This window comes from Pongo abelii, chromosome 19, assembly GCF_028885655.2.
Source record: "Pongo abelii isolate AG06213 chromosome 19, NHGRI_mPonAbe1-v2.0_pri, whole genome shotgun sequence".
Classification (NCBI taxonomy): domain Eukaryota; kingdom Metazoa; phylum Chordata; class Mammalia; order Primates; family Hominidae; genus Pongo; species Pongo abelii.
In genome coordinates, this window is record NC_072004.2 from 80,063,346 (window position 1) to 80,082,900 (window position 19,555).

Here is a 19,555-nt window from a genome sequence, read left to right on the forward strand (position 1 = left end):
GGGCTGGGCATCACAGCCCATGCTTGTAATCCAAATACTTTGGGAGGCCAAGGAGGGGGAATCTTGAGCCTGGGAATTCAAGACCAGACTGGGCAATATAGCAAGACCCCATCTCTACAAAAAATTACCTTAAAAAAAATTAGCTGGGCATGGTGGCATGCAGCTGTAGTTCCAGCTACTGAGGAGGGTGAGGTGGGAGGATCAGTTGAGTCCAGGAGTTAGAGGCTGCAGTGAGCTATGATTATGCCACTGCACTCTGGCCTGAGCAATACAGTGAGACTGTCTCTAATTTTAAAAGAATTTTTAATAATACAAAATAAAGCCAAATCATCTTCTAGGTAGGAAATTCAAAAATACCTAAAACTAGGCTGGGCGTGGTGGCTCACGTCTGTAATCCCGGCACTTTGGGAGACCGAGGCAGGCGGATCACTTGAGGTCAGGAGTTTGAGATCAGCCTGGCCAACATGGTGAAACCCTGTCTCTACTAAAAATACAAAAATTAGCTGAATGTGGTGGTGGGCACCTGTAGTCCCAGCTACTCGGGAGGCTGAGGCAGGAGAAATGCTTGAACCCAGGAGGCAGAGATTGCAGTGAGCCGAGACGGTGCCACTGCACTCCAACCTGGGTGACAGAGCAAGACTCTGTCTCAAAAAAAAAAAAAAAAAAAAAAAAAATTACCTAAAACTAAAAAAAGAAAACTGTGATGCTATAAAATAAAATACATATCTAGAAACAGATGAAAATATCAGAATAAACAGCCAAAGTTATTAAAGCAGTTGCCTTGAGGATGGGAATCAGGAATGAGAATGGAGCAGGGAACTTGCTGTTTTCCAGTAAAAGCTTTATAGTATAATTTGCCTTTTTAAAAAGGTGCATATACTCCAATCGTTTAAAATAAAATTTAAAAGAAATAAACTATCCATATAAAGGCAAAAAGAAGCCTATTCAGTGCAACCCAAATTCTTATTTCTGGTTTTATAATTGGTCTAAAGTGGTCAATTAATACCTTTATTTAATTGAAAAAAGAGGTGGGGGATTGCTCTACTGTGAGCCAGTTTCATTTTGTTCTTCATGGAATTTTAGGGATACCTCATCTTTTAAAACCTGTCTATAAGCCAAAGCACATTCCCACTGGGCTTTTCTTTACCCCTTTTGTGAAGACCAAATTATACCACAGATGAAACTCAGATCATTTCCCATGATTATTTTCAAAGACTATATCAAATAATATTAATTATATGTTTCATTTCAAACTAATTGTTTAAACCTACAGGTCATAATGCTGATTCCACTTTGGATCAAGCGTATTCTTCACAGTATCTGTAGAATGGCATTGCCCAGATCCATCAACCACCACCTTAGCAAATGGATCAGGAAGTCCTGTGAAAAAAGATTTTCAAAAATTAATAATTTGACATTTAAGATAGAAGATTAATTATACAAGCATTCCATTTGCTACAAAAGATTATTCCATTCTTTTAAAAAAGTTTAACATTTAGCTATAAATGAATAGTCCATTTAAAAAAAAAAAAAAAAAAGACTAAAGTTACTTCTACATTAAATAGCAAAACTATATTTTTTCTCGTTTCTGTCTCAAAATATTTCCAGTTTAAACTACCGAAATCTAGAGGTTACCTCATAATGTGGAAGTTTTTAATAGGTTGTTACCAGCCCTCTGACCCCAGGAATGGGGTCATGAATGGTTACATGAATTCTTGTAACCATTCATGGCTTTTTCTTTCCAAATGTCTCCCTCAGTAGCTCATTTAAAGAAAAAGCTTATTAAAGGTTTTTATACAGGAACACAGGCTACAGAGAAATCAAATTAGCAAATGAGTTTTGCTGAATAACTACAGGAAAAATGAGACTGAAACAAAAGATGTAACACTCTGCCTTAAAAGAGCTTACTATCTAATTGGAAAAATAAAAATACTATACATGAAAAACAAAAACAAAAATACTATACATGAAAAACAAAAACAAAAATACCTGAGAATAAACAAGTGCTTAGTGATACTGATTATAACGCAAACACTTATATCACTATGTTAGGTACTATTCTAAATACAATTATCCTTAATGCTTACAATAACCCTATGAGGTAGACACTGTTATTATCCCTATTTTACTGATGAGGAAACTAAGGCACAAGGGGGTCAATTAACTAGCCCAAGGTCACAGAGTAGTAAATGGCAGGGCCAGAATCTAAAGTGTAGATTCTAAACCCATGTCTGGCTCTCGACTTCATGCTCTTAACCACTATGCTGTATTTTACCTCTTATTTACTACGTGGTCCAACAGTGAGTACAAGTAAGAGCTCAGAAAAACAGGAGAAAAAGTTTGAATCTGAACAGTAAAGAAAGGGCTTTGAGGGAGGAAGGAACTCATCTGGGCTTTAAGGCAGGGGTCTCCAACCTCTGGGCCATGGGCCGGAACAGGTTCGTGGCCTGTTACAACCAGACCACAAAGCAGGAAGTGAGCAGCCGGAGAGTAAGCATTACAGCCTGAGCTCCGCCTTCTGTCAGATCAGCGGCAGCATTAGATGCTCATAGGAGCTGGAACCCTATTGTGAACTGCGCGTGCAAGGGATCTAGGTTGTGCGCTCCTTATGAGAATCTAAAGTCTGATGATCTGAGATGGAACAGTTTCATCCCAATACATCCCCTGCTCCCCATGTCCTTGGAAAAACTGTCTTGCATGAAACTGGTCCCTGTGCCAAAGGTTGGGGGCTGCTGCTTTAAAGGACATACAGGAGAAGGAGGACTTTCCTAGCAATAGGAAGAGCACCAAGGAGGGTATGACAATACAATATTTAAAAGACTTTGAAGAGGCTAACCAAAGAGCTTGTGCTAAGGTGTAAAAGTAAATACTGTTGGAAATATGACTGATCCAGTAAGAGAGGCTTAAAAGTCAGGCAACAGGGCTTGGACTGATTGAGGTAGATAACAGGGAGCCATTTCAGGTTCTTGAGCATGGCTGTAATTACAGTCATATTTTTCTATCAGTGGTATTCAGGGCCCACTAGAAGAAAGAAAGACTATAGGCAGACCATATATGAAGCTGTTGTAATTATCCAACAGTAGGAGGAAAAGACCCTGAATGAGGGAAGTCATGTGGAAAGGGAAAGGAAATGACAAGAGAGCTATTCTGAAAGATCTAATACAAATTAATAAGAAACTTGTATCAAAGATGACAATACAGTTTTCAGCCCAAAGCAATAATGAAAATGATTCTTTTGACAAAAATTTAAAAGGTGGAACTAAAAATGTTAGAGAGACAAAAATGTCACTTCATGTGTTAGACATATTGGGATAGAGTAGATTTCCTGTGGACAGCTGAAAATACTAGAACAAAACAGCGTTAAGTGTTGGTGACTGGAGAAATTTTGCATGTTGGTATCAATGCTAATTTTTTTAAGATACTAATTTGCCAAGTTTCAAGGACAGACAAATCACCTATCAGTTCCCCAATTCTATGATTCTGTGATCTATCGCCTTCAAATAATAAAGGAGGACCAAAATTTAGGGGTTAAGTTTCAAAGAAACTTGGTAAGTTAGGATATTAAATCTATTTGACTATATTGTTCTTGAAGCTGAGTGCTATGCATAGTATTTCAGTAACACCTAACCATTTATAAATGTGTTCAATGGAAGAATGTTTTTACCTCCACCCTCAATAAATGAAGTATTTCCTCCTGGGAAGAATTCACTCTATCTTGTTATTTTCATTCTACTATTTAAATAAATAAACATATAAATGTATATTTATAAGCAAAAACAAAAAAATCACATTTCTAAACTTTCCCTTTGGGTGTTATTAAACTAGTTGAAGAATTAAGTCTTTCTGGTTTCTTGCTTTTTTAAAAAAATAAAATTAAAAAGAATTAAGGACTGGCCAGACACAGTGGCTCACGCCTGTAATTTCAGCACTTTGGGAGGCTGAGGCGAAAGGATCACTTGAGCCCAGAAGTTTGAAACCAGCCTGGGCAACATAGTAAGACCACCCCCCATCCCCCACAAAATAATTTAAAAGTTAGCCAAGCATGGTGGCATACGTCTGTAGTCTCAGCTACTCAGGAGGCGAAAGTGGGAGGATTGCTTGAGCCTGGGAGGCCGAGGCTGCAGTGAGCCACGATCAAGCCACTGCACTCCAACCTGGTTGACAGAGCAAGACCCTATCTCAGTGGAAAAAAAAATTAAGGATTAAGAAAAACAACATCTGACAAAGGACTAATCTACAAAGTACTCAAACAAATCAGCAAGAAAAAAACAAACAATCCCATCAAAAAGTGGGTTAAGGACATCAATAGACAATTCTCAAAAAAAGATATACCAACAAGATAGGCCAACGAGCATAATGAAAAATGCTCAGCATCACTAAGTATCAGGGAAATGCAAATCAGAACTACAATGCGATGCCACCTCACTCCTGCAAGAATGGCCATAATCAAAAAATTTAAAAATAACAGATGTTGGCATGGATGCAGTGAAAAGGGAACACTTTTACACTGCTGGTGGTAATGTAAACTAGTACAACCACTACAGAAAACAGTGTGGAGATTCCTTAAAGAACCAAAGATTCCTTAAAGAACTAAAAGTAGATCTACTGTTTGATCCAGCAATCCCACTACTAGGTATTAACCCAGAGGGAAAGAAGTCATTATACGAAAAAGATACTTGCACACGCATGTTTGTAGCAGCACAATTCACAATTGCAAAAATACTGAAGCAGCCCAAATACCTATCAATCAACGAGTGGGTAAAGAAATGTGGTGTGTGTGTGTGTATATGTGTGTGTGTATGTATATATATTTATAATATATAATTATAAATATATATACATATATAATTATATATACATATAATATATAATTATATAATATGTGTGTGTATATATATATATACACACACATACATATACACACACACACCACATATACATATATACACCATGGAATACTACTTAGCCATTAAAAAGAAATAATCACAGCAACCTGGATAAAATTGGAGACTATTATTCTAAGTGAAGTAACTCAAGAATGGAAAACCTAACATCGTATGTTCTCAGTCACATGTGGGAGCTAAGCTATGAGGATGCAAAGGCGTAAGAATGATATACTGGACTATGGGGACTGGGGGAAAGGGTGGGGGGTAGCAAGGGATAAAAGACTATATACACTGGGTACAGTGTACACTGCTTGGGTGATGAGTCCACCAAAATCTCAGAAATCACCACTAAAGTACTTATTCATGTAATCAAACACCATCTGTTCCCCCAAAACTTATTGAAATAAAAAAACTAAATAATAAAAGAAAAACAACTTTTTCCATACAAAATGTGGCTTCCAGATCCTTAATTAAGTAGGAAAGTCACAGCCTTTTATGTTCCCTTTCTGTTAAATAACACAATAAACAAAAACACAAGTTCAATACCTTAATAAAAAAAATACATAGGTTTCAACTTAACCTGATTATATTATTCTACAAAAATTTAACTTGAGAGCCAAGTTACTCTAATGTGGTCAAAAGCTATCAGGTTTTCTGAAGTTAGTGAGACATCTAGTGGTAAACACAAAGTGGCTAGAGAACTTCCTGCATTTTAAAAAATTTCTCAGCCAGGCACAGTGGCTCACGCCTGTAATCCCAGCACTTTGGGAGGCCGAAGTGGGTGGATCATGAGGTCACAAGTTCAAGACCATCCTGGCTAACACGGTGCAACCACATCTCTACTAAAAATACAAAAAATTAGCTGGGTATGGGTGGCACACGCCTGTAGTCCCAGCTACTCAGGAGGCAGAGGCCAGGAGAATTGCTTGAACCTGGGAGGCGGAGGTTGCAGTGAGCCGAGATCGTGCCACTGCACTCCAGCCTGGGTGTCAGAGACAGACTCTGTCTCAAGGGAAAAAAAAAAAAAAAATTTGTCTCAATTCTCCCCCATCATTTCTGAGACATAAAATAGCTAAAGCTCAAAAACCTCCTTACTACACAAATGCACTTGAAAAGCTGCAAATAATAATAAAATAACATTTTCAACTCAAAAGTGTGTTACCTTCCAAAGAAAACAGCTTCATTTTCAATTGGGCCAAGAAAAAAAAAAAACACACAACATTTAGCCAACCCATCTTGGTTCTAAAAGACTTCAATTTGGCCCCCTATAAAACACCTTAATACATTACCTTACACAGAAATCTTTTTTAAAATGTTGCAGAAGAACAAATCTGACACTAATGAAAACACTCCTTTTCATATAAAAAATACCCATAAAACAGATAATGAAGGCAGAGCACAGTGGCTCATGCCTGTAATCCTAGCACTTTGAGAGGCCGAGGCAGGCGGATCACCTGAGGTCAGGAGTTCGAGACCAGCCTAGCCAACATGGTGAAACCCCGTCTCTACTAAAAATACAAAAATTAGCTGGGTGTGGTGGCACATACCTGTAATCCCAGCTACTGGGGAGGCTGAGGCAGGAGAATTGCTTGAACCCGGGAGGCAGAGGTTGCAGTGAGCCGAGATCATGCCACTGCACTCTAGCCTGGGGACAGAGCAAGACTCCGTCACGGAAAAAACAAAAACAAAAACAAAAAACAGATAATGAATAAATGGGTAAATATGTGATAAAGTTAATGGTAGAATCTAGATGGTGGGTCTTTACTATAAAATTATTTTATCTGTTGCTTTATGTTTGAAATTTTTCCTGCTAAAATTCTGGGGGAAAGGGGAAGTGACTTACTTTTAAAAGCCAATAAGCTTGAAAACAGTTCAAAAACATGAGTTAATAAAACTTTTCTCAACAAGGATAGCACCCAATAAACAGTATTACCTCACATACAAATTACTCTTCAAAAGACAACACATGGCAGTGTATTTTTTCCTGCGATGAAAAATATATATCTATTTCATCACCCTATAGGCATACTTTGTATTAAAATTTGCTTTTCTCATTCAATACAATTTTAACTGAATCACAAGCAAAAACTTAACTATATTTTACTATTAATAACTGCACCGATCAATAAACACACATTCATTTATATTTAATTGAAGAATTTAGGAATTACTGCCTCTGAAATTAACGTGGGCAACCCTTAACAGGTCAAAAATCTGTATAAGTATACATGTAAATCTACCACAGAATGGACCTGGGACCTTGGCCAGTGTGAACCTGGGAGGTAACTTCCATCCCTGGCTAACTCCCCTCTGAAGCCCTAAGGATTACCGTTCCTGTTTCTCTTTCCAGGCCATCAAGAGTCTCCCATTCTAAGTTTTAAAGATAATCACACTGTTTCCCCTAATCTTATCCCTAAAGCAAGTTCACACTCTTAGAATTTTTATCAATTTTTACTGCCTACACCCATGAAAAAGAGAAAAGATTTCCTTCTTTCTTTCACTTACAATTTAAGGACAAAGATCATATAAGGGATAAGAATCAGCTCTCAAAGGTTTATAAAACATTAATATATGATTCCTCTAGATATCCTAGGAAAAGTGAGGTAAGAATATCTGGATATTTTATTAGAGAAGCCGTGTCTTGGGACTCTAGAGGAAGGAAATTTGAAAAGGAAATCTGGGAGACAAAACTGAAGATTTTATCTTCAAAACCAGAGCAGATGTCTTGGAAAGTGCAGAAGCAGCTGTAAGAGCGTTCCTCTCGCCGGGCGCGATGGTTCACGTCTATAATCCCAGCACTGTGGGAGGCCAAGGCAGGAGGATCACGAGGTCAGGCGTTTGAGATCAGCCTGACCAACATGGTGAAACTCCGTCTCTACTAAAAATACAAAAATTAGGCAGGTGTGTTGGCGTGCACCTGTAATCCCAGCTACTCAGAAGGCTGAGGTGGGAGAATCACTTGAACCCGAGAGGTGGAGTTTGCAGTGAGCCGAGATCACACCACTGCACTCCAGCCTGGGCAACAGAGTGAGACTCCGTCTAAAAAAAAAAAAAAAGGAAAAGTGCTCCTCTTACTTCCCTCCCTTTTCTCCTTGTCCAACCCTATTTGCCACTTTGCAGGCCCACTAGTATAAATCCTACCTTAGATCAACCTTATTAAAGGTTAAAAAAAAAAAAAAGTACACCTCAGTTAGTAGCAACAGGGATGAGGTAGGAAGTGAGCAGCAGCCTGAGAGAGACAACAGTGATTGGCGGAACAGGGAGAGATGGGGAGTTCTGTGGCCACTGAGACCTTCCACTGTGACAAGCTTCTGGGGAGAAGGCACATGGTACATAAATTTAAACTGCTTATAATTTTTGTCCTATGTTCCAAATTATCCTATTTGCTTTCTCATATAAGCAGAAAGATAACCATAAACATTTATAACTATATAGTTTTATAAGATGTTATTTTATAAACTTTAATTCAGGTTCTGCTCTAGAAAAACTCAAAATAATAAAATTTCAAGTGGAATGAATTAACTATAATTTTAAATTATATTGGCCGGGCACAGTGGCTCACACCTGTAATCCCAGCACTTTGGGAGGCTGAGGTAGGAGGATCACTTGAGACCAGGAGTTTGAGACCAGCCTGGGCAACACAGCAAGACCCTGCCTCTACAAAGAATAGTAAATAAATAAATAAATAAATAAATCAGCTGGACGTGGTGAAGTGTGTCTGCAGTCCACCCACTCAGGAGGGTGAGACAAGAGGATCCCTTGAGCCCAGGAGTCTGAGGCTGCAGTGAGCTATGACTGTGCCACTGTACTATAGCCTGGGTGACAGGGCAAGATCCCGTCTCTAAAAAGAAAAAAAAAATATATATATAGCTTATTTCTTTTAATTAAACCCCTGAAAATCATCTACTATCACATGAAATCAAACAGCACACATAGCCCATGACTTGAATTTAAAAATTTAATGAATCATCTCTATTCTAATTTCAAATGTTTTACATAAAAAATTTTGTTGGCTGAAGAAGTTTTTTTTTTTTTTTACTAAAAATTATATCATTTTTAACCAATAATTTAAAGCTACAACAGAATAAAGATTGTTAATATACATGCTGGGTACTTCCCAATCCCCTCTCATAAAACTTAGTACTAAATAAAGCCAGAAAAAAAAAATCACAACAGATTGGTAAATATAATGCACATATGGGAACCAAACATCTGCTTTGGAATCTGAGAGGTAAGAGCATCTAGGATTAAATGTGGCAGAGATTTCTTTCCTACACTCTGGAAATTCCAAGCAGGCTCAATGAATCTTGAATGAGTAAAGTTTCCCATGAAATTTTCAAAAGGAAGAAAGTGTTCACAAAATAATCTCTTAAACCTTTTCTAGAATTCTAGTAGTATGCACACCTTCAATATACATTACACACATCTGCAGCTACACACCTGCATACACACTCATTCTCATAAATATGTGGCAGAGGTGAATAAAAGGAAAGGGCTAAGCCTAAAAAGCACAAAACCTTCTAAAAAAAAAATGTGATGCCAAATGGCTCTGAACCAAAGCATTCATAATAAAATAACACTGACAATATTTCTGAATAGAGAAACCCCTAAACCAGAGAATTCTGAAAACACTGTTCCCAAAGATCTACATACAATACACAAGATTTAAAGTTAATTTACTTACGGAAAAAATCCTTTTTCACCAGGTTTTTTGCACAGAGTACTGTAAAAAAAAAAACAAAAAAATACATGGGAAAAATTAAAATGTTAAGAGTGTACTGTTACATTTTAAAACACTGAAAACAGCAGTGAATAGTTAAACCCTAACTATAGCAAGGTATGAAACATGACCACAAACTTTCGAACTAGCAAACAAAAGACAGTTGAACCAGTGGTTGCAACTTTCAATGATCACCAGTAATAGCTGAGGGCAAGAAAGTTTATAAATCTGATATTCTAATAATAAGATAGAAATTCAATTCCTATCTTCCATCAAGATCTATTCTCTGAGAAACTCAGTGGCAATAGGAAAAATAGTTCAAAGGAGATATGTAAAGTCAGGTTGTTATATCTATTTTAAGGATGAAATAATTTTATACTGAAGAGGATCATAAATAAAGATAAAGCTTTCCTGATACAGATGAGTTTTTTTTTCTTTTTTTTTTAAGTAACATTCTGTTCTCCATCTAAATGCCACAGAAACTTCATGGGAGAAATCAAATTACCTTCTCCTAAATCGTCAGTTAAATGACAAGATATGTCTACTATATCTTTTAAGAATTTAAAGTTAATATATTAAAACTAGATATCCCAAATCCACATTTTCCAAGTTACTATGCATTAAATTACTTACATGGATGGATGCTCAACCTTGTGAACACACTAAAAAATATTAAATTGCCCACTTTAAAGAGGATAAATTTTGGCCAGGTGCAGTGGCTCACGCCTGTAATCCCAGCACTTTGGGAGGCCGAGGCGGGCGGATTACGACGTCAGGAGTTCGAGACCAGCCTGGCCAATATGGTGACACCCCGTCTCTACTAAAAATACAAAAATTAGCTGGGCGTGGTGGCGTGCACCTGTAGTCCCAGCTACTCGGTAGACTGAGGCAGAAGAATCGCTTGAACCCGGGAGGCGGAGGTTGCAGTGAGCCAAGATTGCACCACTGCACTCCAGCCTGGGCTACAGAGCAAGACTCTGTCTCAAAAAAAAAAAAAAAAAAAAAAAAAGGACAGATTTTATAGTATATGAGTTACATATCAATTTTAAAATTACTGCTTACAGGCTGCGCACAGTGGCTCATGTCTGTAATCCCAGTACTTTGGGAGGCCAAGGTGGCTGGATCGCTTGAGGTCCGGAGTTTGAGACCAGCCTGGCTAACATGGTGAAACTGTGTCTCTAGTAAAAATACAAAAATTAGCTGGGTGTGGTGGCGCACACCTGTAATCCCAGCTACTCAGGAGGCTGAGGTGTGAGAATCACTTGAACCTGGGAGGTGGAGGCTGTAGTGAGCCAAGACTGCACCACTGCACTAGTGAGCCAAGATTGCACCACTGAACTCCAGCCTGGGCGACAGAGCAAGACTCTGTCATAAATAAATAAATAAGTAAATAAATCTGCTTATAGAGTCATAAACTTAAAACTTCTTTAACTCAAACTTGATACAAGAGAAAGAAAAACACCAATTTTCATACATGTAAATTTTAGTTCATAAAATACCTATGAATGTAATGTTTGGTATTTCTATCCACTTCTACTAACAGTTTAAATGAATTACAGTTATTGGAAGTTTAGTGTATAAAAGCTCATTTGACATAAACTTGGGAATGAATCTAAATAAATATAACTAATCACTCTAAGGGTTCACATAAAAAAACCTTTTGAAACAGATGTCATCACTAAATAAATAAAATTATTAAGTAAGCACAAGATACTGATATACTAGGCAGAGTCCCTTAGGCCATGTCTTAAGAGTTTTATTTTTAAAAACATAAAAACTCAATCAATCATGAAAACTAGGGCCATAACTAAGAATAACAAATCACAAACTAGATTTAGAGAACTACTCCCCAAACTTTTGTCATAATATAAATGGAATAGAATACTCAGGATCAATACACATGTAACACACACAAAAATCTAAATTACAATCTTCAGTTTTAATGAGTTAATAATGATTTTTTTAAACAAACCACTATCCTATGATTCATGAAGTGAAATGATTTCACATCCGACTTCAGAGAAAGAGAAAACATGAGATCTCCTCCAACTCACTGCCACCAAACCTACATATTCATTCTTTTTTCCTTCCTTCCACTGACAATGTCTACTCTCCTCTCTAAGACTATCCTCTATCTCATATCTAAACCACCATGTTCTTGGGGATCTTCACAGCTGTTATACATATCCTCTATCTTGTTCCCTTTTCTAACCACCTTGTCAGCATTTAAACATACTCAACTCTTACCCAAGCCTCCCTTCAGCAAGCCATCATCTACCTCTTCCCTCTCATAATGAAACTTCTTCAAAGAAAATAATTGTGCAAAAATCACAAGCATTCCTATACACCAATAACAGACAAACAGAGCCAACTGCTACAAAGGCAATAAAATATCTAGGAATACAATTTACAAGGGATGTGAAGGACCTCTTCAAGGAGAACTACAAACCACTGCTCAACGAAATAAGAGAGGACACAAATAAATGGAAAAACATTCCATGTTCATGGATAAGAAGAATCAATATTGTGAAAATGGCCATACTGCCCAAAGTAATTTATAGATTCAATGCTATCCCCATCAAGCTACCATTGACTCTCTTCAAGAATTGAAAAAAACTACTTTAAATTTCATATGGAACCAAAAAAGAGCCCACATAGCCAAGACAATCCTAAGCAAAAAGAACAAAGCTGGAGGCATCACACTATCTGACTTCAAACTATGCTACAAGGCTACAGTAACAAAAACAGCACGGTACTGGTACCAAAACAAATATATAGACCAATGTAACAGAACAGAGGCCTCAGAAATAACACCACACATCTACAACCATCTGATCTTTGACAAACCTGACAAAAACAAGCAATGGGGGAAAGGATTCCCTATGTAATAAATGGTGTTGGGAAAACTGGCTAGCCATATGCAGAAAACTGAAACTGGACTCCTTCCTTACACCTTATTCAAAAATTAACTCAAGATGCATTAAAGACTTAAACATAAGCCTTAAAACCATAAAAACCCCAGAAGAAAACCTAGGCAATACCATTCAGGGGACAGGCACACACAGACTTCATGACTAAAACACCAAAAGCAATGGCAACAAAAGCCAAAATAGACAAATGGGATCTAACTAAAGACCTTCTGCACACAAAAGAAACTCATCAGAGTGAACAGGCACCCTACAGAATGGGAGAAAAAATTTGCAATCTATCCATCTGACAAAGGGCTAATATCCAAAATCTACAAAGAACTTAAATTTACAAAAAAAAACAACCCCATCGAAAAGTGGGCAAAGGATTATGAACAGACACTTCTCAAAAGAAGGCATTTATGCAGCCAACAAACATATGAAAAAAAGCTCATCATCACTGGTCATTAGAGAAATGCAAATCAAAACCACAATGAGATACCATCTCACACCAGTTAGAATGGTGATCATTAAAAAGTCAGAAAACAACAGATGCTGTAAAGGATGTGGAGAAATAGTAACGCTTTTACACTGTTGGTGGGAGTGTAAATTAGTTCAACCATTGTGGAAGACAGTGTGGCAATTCCTCAAGGATCTAGAACCAGAAATACCATTTGACCCAGCAATTCCATTACTGGGTATATACCCAAAGGATTATAAATCATTCTACTATAAAGACATATGCACATGTACGTTTATTATGGCACTATTCACGATAGCAAAGACTTGGAACCAACCCAAATGCCCATCAATGATAGACTGGATAAAGAAAATGTGGCACATATACACCATGGAATACTATGCAGCCATAAAAAAGGGTAAGTTGATGTCCTTTGCAGGGACATGGATGAGGCTGGAAACCATCATTCTCAGCAAACTAACACAAGAACAGAAAACCAAACATCACATGTTCTCACTCATAAGTGGGAGCTGAACAATGAGAACACATGGACACATGGAGGGGAACATCACACACTGGGGCCTGTTGGCGGGTTGGGGATTAGGGAGGGATAGCATTAGGAGAAATACCTAATGTAGATGATGGGTTGATGGGTGCAACAAACCACCATGGTACATGTATACCTATGTAACAAAACTACATGTTCTGCACATGTACCCCAGAACTTAAAGTATAATTTTAAAACATTTTAAAAAAGAACTGCCTACACTTTTTGACTCTACTTCTTTACCTCCCACTAATGCCCTGATCCACTGCAATCTGGCTTCCTCCCTCACCATTGCCTCTGAACCTGCTACAAAGCCCTGGAGACCTAATTACCAAGTCCATACAATGGACATTTTTCATTCTTTATGGCACTTGACCCCCTCATGGGCATTTGCCACTGCTGACTACTCCCTCTTCTAGAACCCCTCTCTTCCAGTTCTGTTTAACACCACATTCACCTGGTTCTACATGGCATAAAACTCATTCTAAGTTCTCTTTGCCAGATCTCGCTATGCTATAAAACTTGAAGTTCTTCAGGGTTTTGCCCTAGGTTCTCTTATTTCACTCTGTAACCTGAGGATCACAGTGTCCATTTTTGTAAACCTTGCAATTATATGTAAACTGTTACATATATGTTTATTTTCTGGGGAGAGAATCCACATTTTTCCTAGGAGAGAGTTCACAGCTTAACAGATTGACAGAACTCTTCCTCTCTCTCAAAAAATAAAATCCAAAGAGCCACTTTTCCATCTATTCTCTCTGGTCTTTACCATTTACTCTATGGTTATGATGATACCTAAATTCATAAAACCCGATCCTAAGTTCTCTCCTGAACTCCAGGTCCACAAACCAAATATGCGTTCCCCCCAAAACTCACGTCTTCCCTGCAAACCTGCTCCTCCCTCCAGTTGACTTTCTTTTCAATAAATAGCCTTCCTTTCCACTCCACTACCCAAGTCAGAAATCTCCATAGCAACCTTCACTGTATTCCCTCCTGACATCCTGACAATTACAATTCTCAGCAATTCTACCTCGGAAATATCCTTCATCTGTCTACTTCTCTCTATTACCGATGCCAACACCTTAGTCCATCATCTACTGTCTAGGTAATTACAACATTCCCCTGCCTCAAAGCCTCACTTCCTTCCAGTTCTCCACGCTGGACCTGAAGTGATCTAAAAATCTAATTAAGCCTTTCCATCCATTTCCCCTTCTAAGATCCTTAAAACATTGAAGCCAAACTTATATTGGCTTCAATGCCCTTCAAGCCCTGGCTCCCGCTCACCTCTCTGACCTCGTTTTTCATCACCACAGCTCCCTTCCAGGCCCTCAAGTCTAAGATCCAGCCACACTAACCTTCACTTTCTCAAATGTATCTCTCTCACCCACAGCCTTCATGTGCCATTCTCTCTGCCTGAAACATTCTTCCTAGGCTTCTTCACCTACTCATCTCCTGGTCTCAAAAGGGAAGGATGCCTTTTAGAACATGTTTCTCTCAAGCTCTCCCTGCTTGTACTTTCACAGAAGCTCATACTTATAAACACTTATCACATTTTACTGTTCTCGTTTAAGTTTGGAATGTTGCTTATAATTGCAGAGGTGGTAAACTCCATACAGCACGAATCATGCCTGCCTCATCTCTTCCTGCACCAAGCACACATTACGCCAGGCACTTGATAGGTACTCAATAAATATCTGTTGAATGAATGAAATAGACCCTAAAATAATCTAAATAACTTCATTGAAAAGAGGGCTTTTTATACTATATAACAATGGCCAATCCTCACATAATCATAATTTTGATTTAAGAAATCTTATTTTAGGCCAGGTACTGTGGCTCATGTCTGTAATTCCAGCACTCTGGTAGGCTGAGGCGGGCAGATCACTTGAGGCCAGGAGTTTGAGACCTGGGCAACATGGCAAAACCCCATCTCTACTAAAAATACAAAAAAAAAAAAAAAATTAGTCAGGTATGGTGGCACACACATGTAGTCTCAGCTACTCAGGAGGCTGAGGCATGAGAATCACTTGAGCCTGGGAGGCAGAGTTTGCAGTTAGCTGAGATCACACCACTGCACTCCAGCCTGGGCAACAGAGTGAGACATTGCCCCCCTCCACCCCTCAAAAAAATCTTATTTTTATCATTTCTTTTTACTTAAAACATACTTATCCAGTCGTGTTTAACCAATTCTTTAAAAAAAATCACAAAATGTTTAACATTCAGTTTCAAAGAACAATTGAAAAATCAAAAGAACAAAGAACTTTAAAATCAAGTTCAAAGTTTATGAGGAGAAATTACATTTTAGTAATCAAGAGATTAAGGAAAATAACATTAGTGTTCTAGAAGAAACAAGATTAACTTAAAACAAAGAAATAATATCAGGATTGGTCAGACCACTATGCTTCATGCTGGATCTAAGCAGTTCCAGCCAGCTCTTGACTAAATTACTTTCTGCCCTGGAAGCAAAAACTCTGATTTGTAACTTTTAAAAGTAAGATTGTCAAAACATGACCTGAGAACTGGTAATGCTATTTATCTGTAAAAATAAATTGTTTTCACATCCTGGAGCCTTTACTGCACTGTTCTTGTTTCTTGGGAATGTACCTTGGGGACTAGAACCACAGCCCATTGCTCTTTTCATTCTCTGTTCTAATCACAGAAGAGTGGTAAATGCTCAAAGAATCCATGAATTTCAATATGACAAACTCCTGATTATGTCACCACAGCAAATTCTCAACTAAGGAGGTATGTATCAGAATCCCCTGGAGAATGTATATACAATATTATAATTTTATATTAGAAGAAAATTAATCTATCATCTTTTGTAATAGAAACTATGGAAAGTAGAACTAAGATTAGGAATCATGGGACTAGGGAGGGGTGGCAGCGTGGAAGAAGTTTCATTTCTGCTTTCTAAATGTTTCTTAAAGAAAATAGGTAAAAATGTTGAGAAATGCTGGGCAGTAAGGGTAACAGGAGAGAAATCTTGTTAGGTGGGCGAGGCCAGAACAAAGGCTATGGGGTACAGACTTTCTCCTAGACCAGCAGTCCCCAACCTTTTTGGCACCAGGGATTGGCTTCATGGAAGACAAGTTTTCCACGGACCAGTGTGTGTGTGTGGGGGTGGGGGGGCGGGCAAGGGGGTTTTGGGAATGATTCAATCTCATTACATTTATTGTGCACTTATTTCTATTATTATTACATTGTAATATATAATAGAATAATTATACAACTCACCATAATGTAGAATCAGTGGGAGCCCTGAGCTTGTTTTCCTGCAACTAGACAGTCCCATCTGGGAGTGAAGAAAGACAGTGACAGATCATCAGGCATTAGATTCTTCTAAGGAGGCGCAACCTAGATCCCTCGCATGCGCAGTTCACAGTAGGGTTAACACTCCTATGAGAATCTATTGCCGCTGCTGATCTGAGAGGAGGCAGAGCTCAGGTGGTACTACACAATGGGAAGTGGGTGTAAATACAGATGATGCTTCACTGGCTCATCTCCTGCTGTGCAGCCCTTGGCCCAGGGTTGAGGACCCCTGGCCTAGACAGCAATCAGTATTTCAATATCTTTAATGTTTAGTAAGCTTATATATACGGAATTGAAATTATATATACAGAAAGGCACAAAAATCTGAAGTATTTGAATTAATTCAATTAATTTTCACGAATTTTTGTGTTAAAGCAAAACATTATACTGGACTACAGATATTTAGTAGGCACAAGTTAATTTTTATTAGTGCTAACTACAAATGTAGCATTACACCACCACAGTACCATGCTGCAGAATCCACTAGGGACAATGTCTCGAACAGCCCATATATTTGTACCAGATTAAGTCTGCTTATACTACTTTATCATGTTACTACCCTTCTCAAATTCCTTCAAAGCATTTCTCATTCTTAAGTCTACACTCCCAGAATCTAGCTTGTTCTAGCTATTGTACTCACTCCTTTTTCAGACAGATGGTTTGAAATGATTAGCAGAGATGATCAAAATAAGCCGACATCAGCCATATTGGATAAAGCCTCTGCATTTCACACAGATGCAGGTGTGATCATCTTGAGATACTTAGGGAGAAGGGAATACTCCTACATCATTCACTCTCTCATTCAACATTTCCTGAACACTCACTTTGTGCCAAGTGCTATGACAGTTTCTGCAGATACAAAGAAAAATAAGACATAGTCCTTTGCTCTCAGAGCTCACAGGTCAGGTATAATTCAAATACCATGTCATAAATGTCTTTATTGTTGTTTTCTCAAGATATGGTTTTAAACTTTATGGAAATCTTATATTTCATTTGAGGCAGCGATTAGAGAAAACCATTTGCAGAAGTACAGATGGCAGTAAATACTACCATTTTCATTTAGGTCAATAATTTATTTTTCTGGTAGGAAAGGAGTTATCTACATGCAACAAACCAGGTAATAGTATCAGAGTAAATTGCAGCTGTAGAAAGAGAATGCTATGCTTGTTCTTACTGAGTTGTATTCATAATGAATGGCTATCTATGCTTAATGTGAATAAAGCTCCCAACTACTTAGTATATCCTTGCCAAAAATTCCCCTTCCTCCTCCAGATTGGAGTTGCATTCCAATTACACTGCTGATTGGAATGAGACTGCTTGAGAGAAAGAAAAAAAAATACTCAGACATCCCATCTTCCTTCACCCCACAAAAAGATTTTATAATACTGTCCCTGCAACTCAAAAGTAGCATAAATGCTTTTGAACACAGATTTCTCTGCATGTTCTTTAAACTTATGTTATCATTGTAAAATAAAACTGAAATTCAGGATAGCATTCCTATACAAATTCCAGCAGGTGGCCCAGTGCTTCAGAAGAATCAACTGATGTACACCATTCCTGACCAGTGGCACATGACAGCAATTTACATCTTTCTGCTCTGAGAAACAGCCTCTATCTCAACCCCTAAACATGAAATGAAAATGAAATTTAAATGCTACAGAAAACTTCTACACAATTTTTGTATGTGTTTTAGTTATTGTTGCTTGAAACAAGAGTATTACACAGATTCACATTCAAGGTGTTATTACAAAATGTTAAAATAAGCAAATATATCACATATAATTCTATATGCATAAAAATGATCAGTTAAGTAAATGATAGCAAACAGCAAGTTGAAATATTACATAGCCATTAAAGATTATGTAAATGTATTTGTTTATTGATGGATAAGAAAATAATTTTTTTTTTTTTGACAGTCTCGCTCTGTTGCCCAGGCTGGAGTGCAATGGCGCGATCTCAGCTCACTGCAATCTCCACCTCCCAGGTTCAAGCGATTCTCGTGCCTCAGCCTCTCAAGTAGCTGGGATTACAGGCATGCGCCACCACACTCGGCTAATTGCTGTATTTTTAGTAGAGACAGGGTTTCGCCACGTTGGCCAGGCTGGTCTCGAATTCCTGATCTCAAGTAATCCACCTGCCTCGGCCTCCCAAAGTGCTGGGATTACAGGTATCAGCCACCACACCCGGCTTAGAAAATATTTTCTTAATATGCTATTAAAAGTCCTTTTACATGTAGTACATTTAATAAAATATATTTTTAGTAAAGAATATAAACATATTGGATAACACTTATCAAATATTTACTATGTGCAAGTGTACACCAACCACTCTGTGAAATAAGTAGTAGTACTACCGTCATTTTAGAGATGAGGAAACAGATTCAGGCATAGAGACTTACCAATGATTTTGCTTTTAAGAGCTAGAGTTGGCTGGGCACAGTGGCCCTGCCTGCAATCCCAGCACTTTGGGAGGCTGAGGTGGGCGGATCATGAGGTCAGGAGTTTGAGACCAGCCTGGCCAACATAGTGAAACCCTGTCTCTTCTAAAAATACAAAAAATCAGCCACGTGTGGTGGCAGGTGCCTGTAGTCCCTGCTACTCAGGAGGCTAAGAAAGAAAAATCCACTTGAACCCAGGAGGCGGAGGTTGCAGTGAGCTGAGATCGTGCCACTGTACTCCAGCCCAGACGACAGTGTGAGACTCTGTCTCAAAAAAAAAAAAAAAG

At 38.1% G+C, this 19,555-nt stretch overlaps 1 protein-coding gene and 1 long non-coding RNA gene across 5 annotated transcripts in view; one reads left to right on the forward strand and one right to left on the reverse strand.

Annotated features, from left to right (window-relative positions):
* SMURF2 (SMAD specific E3 ubiquitin protein ligase 2) overlaps positions 1-19,555 on the reverse strand; it is a 118,190-nt gene that overhangs the window by 50,816 nt on the left and 47,819 nt on the right. The window contains exons 1-4 of one of the 4 annotated variants that reach the window (XM_063718866.1): positions 17,472-17,675; positions 16,757-16,814; positions 9,571-9,609; positions 1,272-1,380 (exon numbers count right to left, since the gene is read on the reverse strand). In XM_063718866.1, coding sequence (XP_063574936.1) covers positions 1,272-1,380; positions 9,571-9,609; positions 16,757-16,814 — 206 coding nt within the window. In that variant the 5' untranslated portion in view covers positions 17,472-17,675. Of the gene's footprint in view, positions 1-1,271; positions 1,381-9,570; positions 9,610-16,756; positions 16,815-17,471; positions 17,676-19,555 lie in introns of those variants that run through there. The other 3 variants (XM_054535689.2, XM_024235502.3, XM_024235503.3) reach the window with 3 other exon arrangements.
* LOC129051098 (uncharacterized) lies at positions 14,513-18,487 on the forward strand. Its single transcript, XR_008515144.2, has 3 exons — positions 14,513-14,624; positions 16,179-16,264; positions 18,344-18,487. It is a non-coding gene; the product is annotated as an uncharacterized LOC129051098 (long non-coding RNA).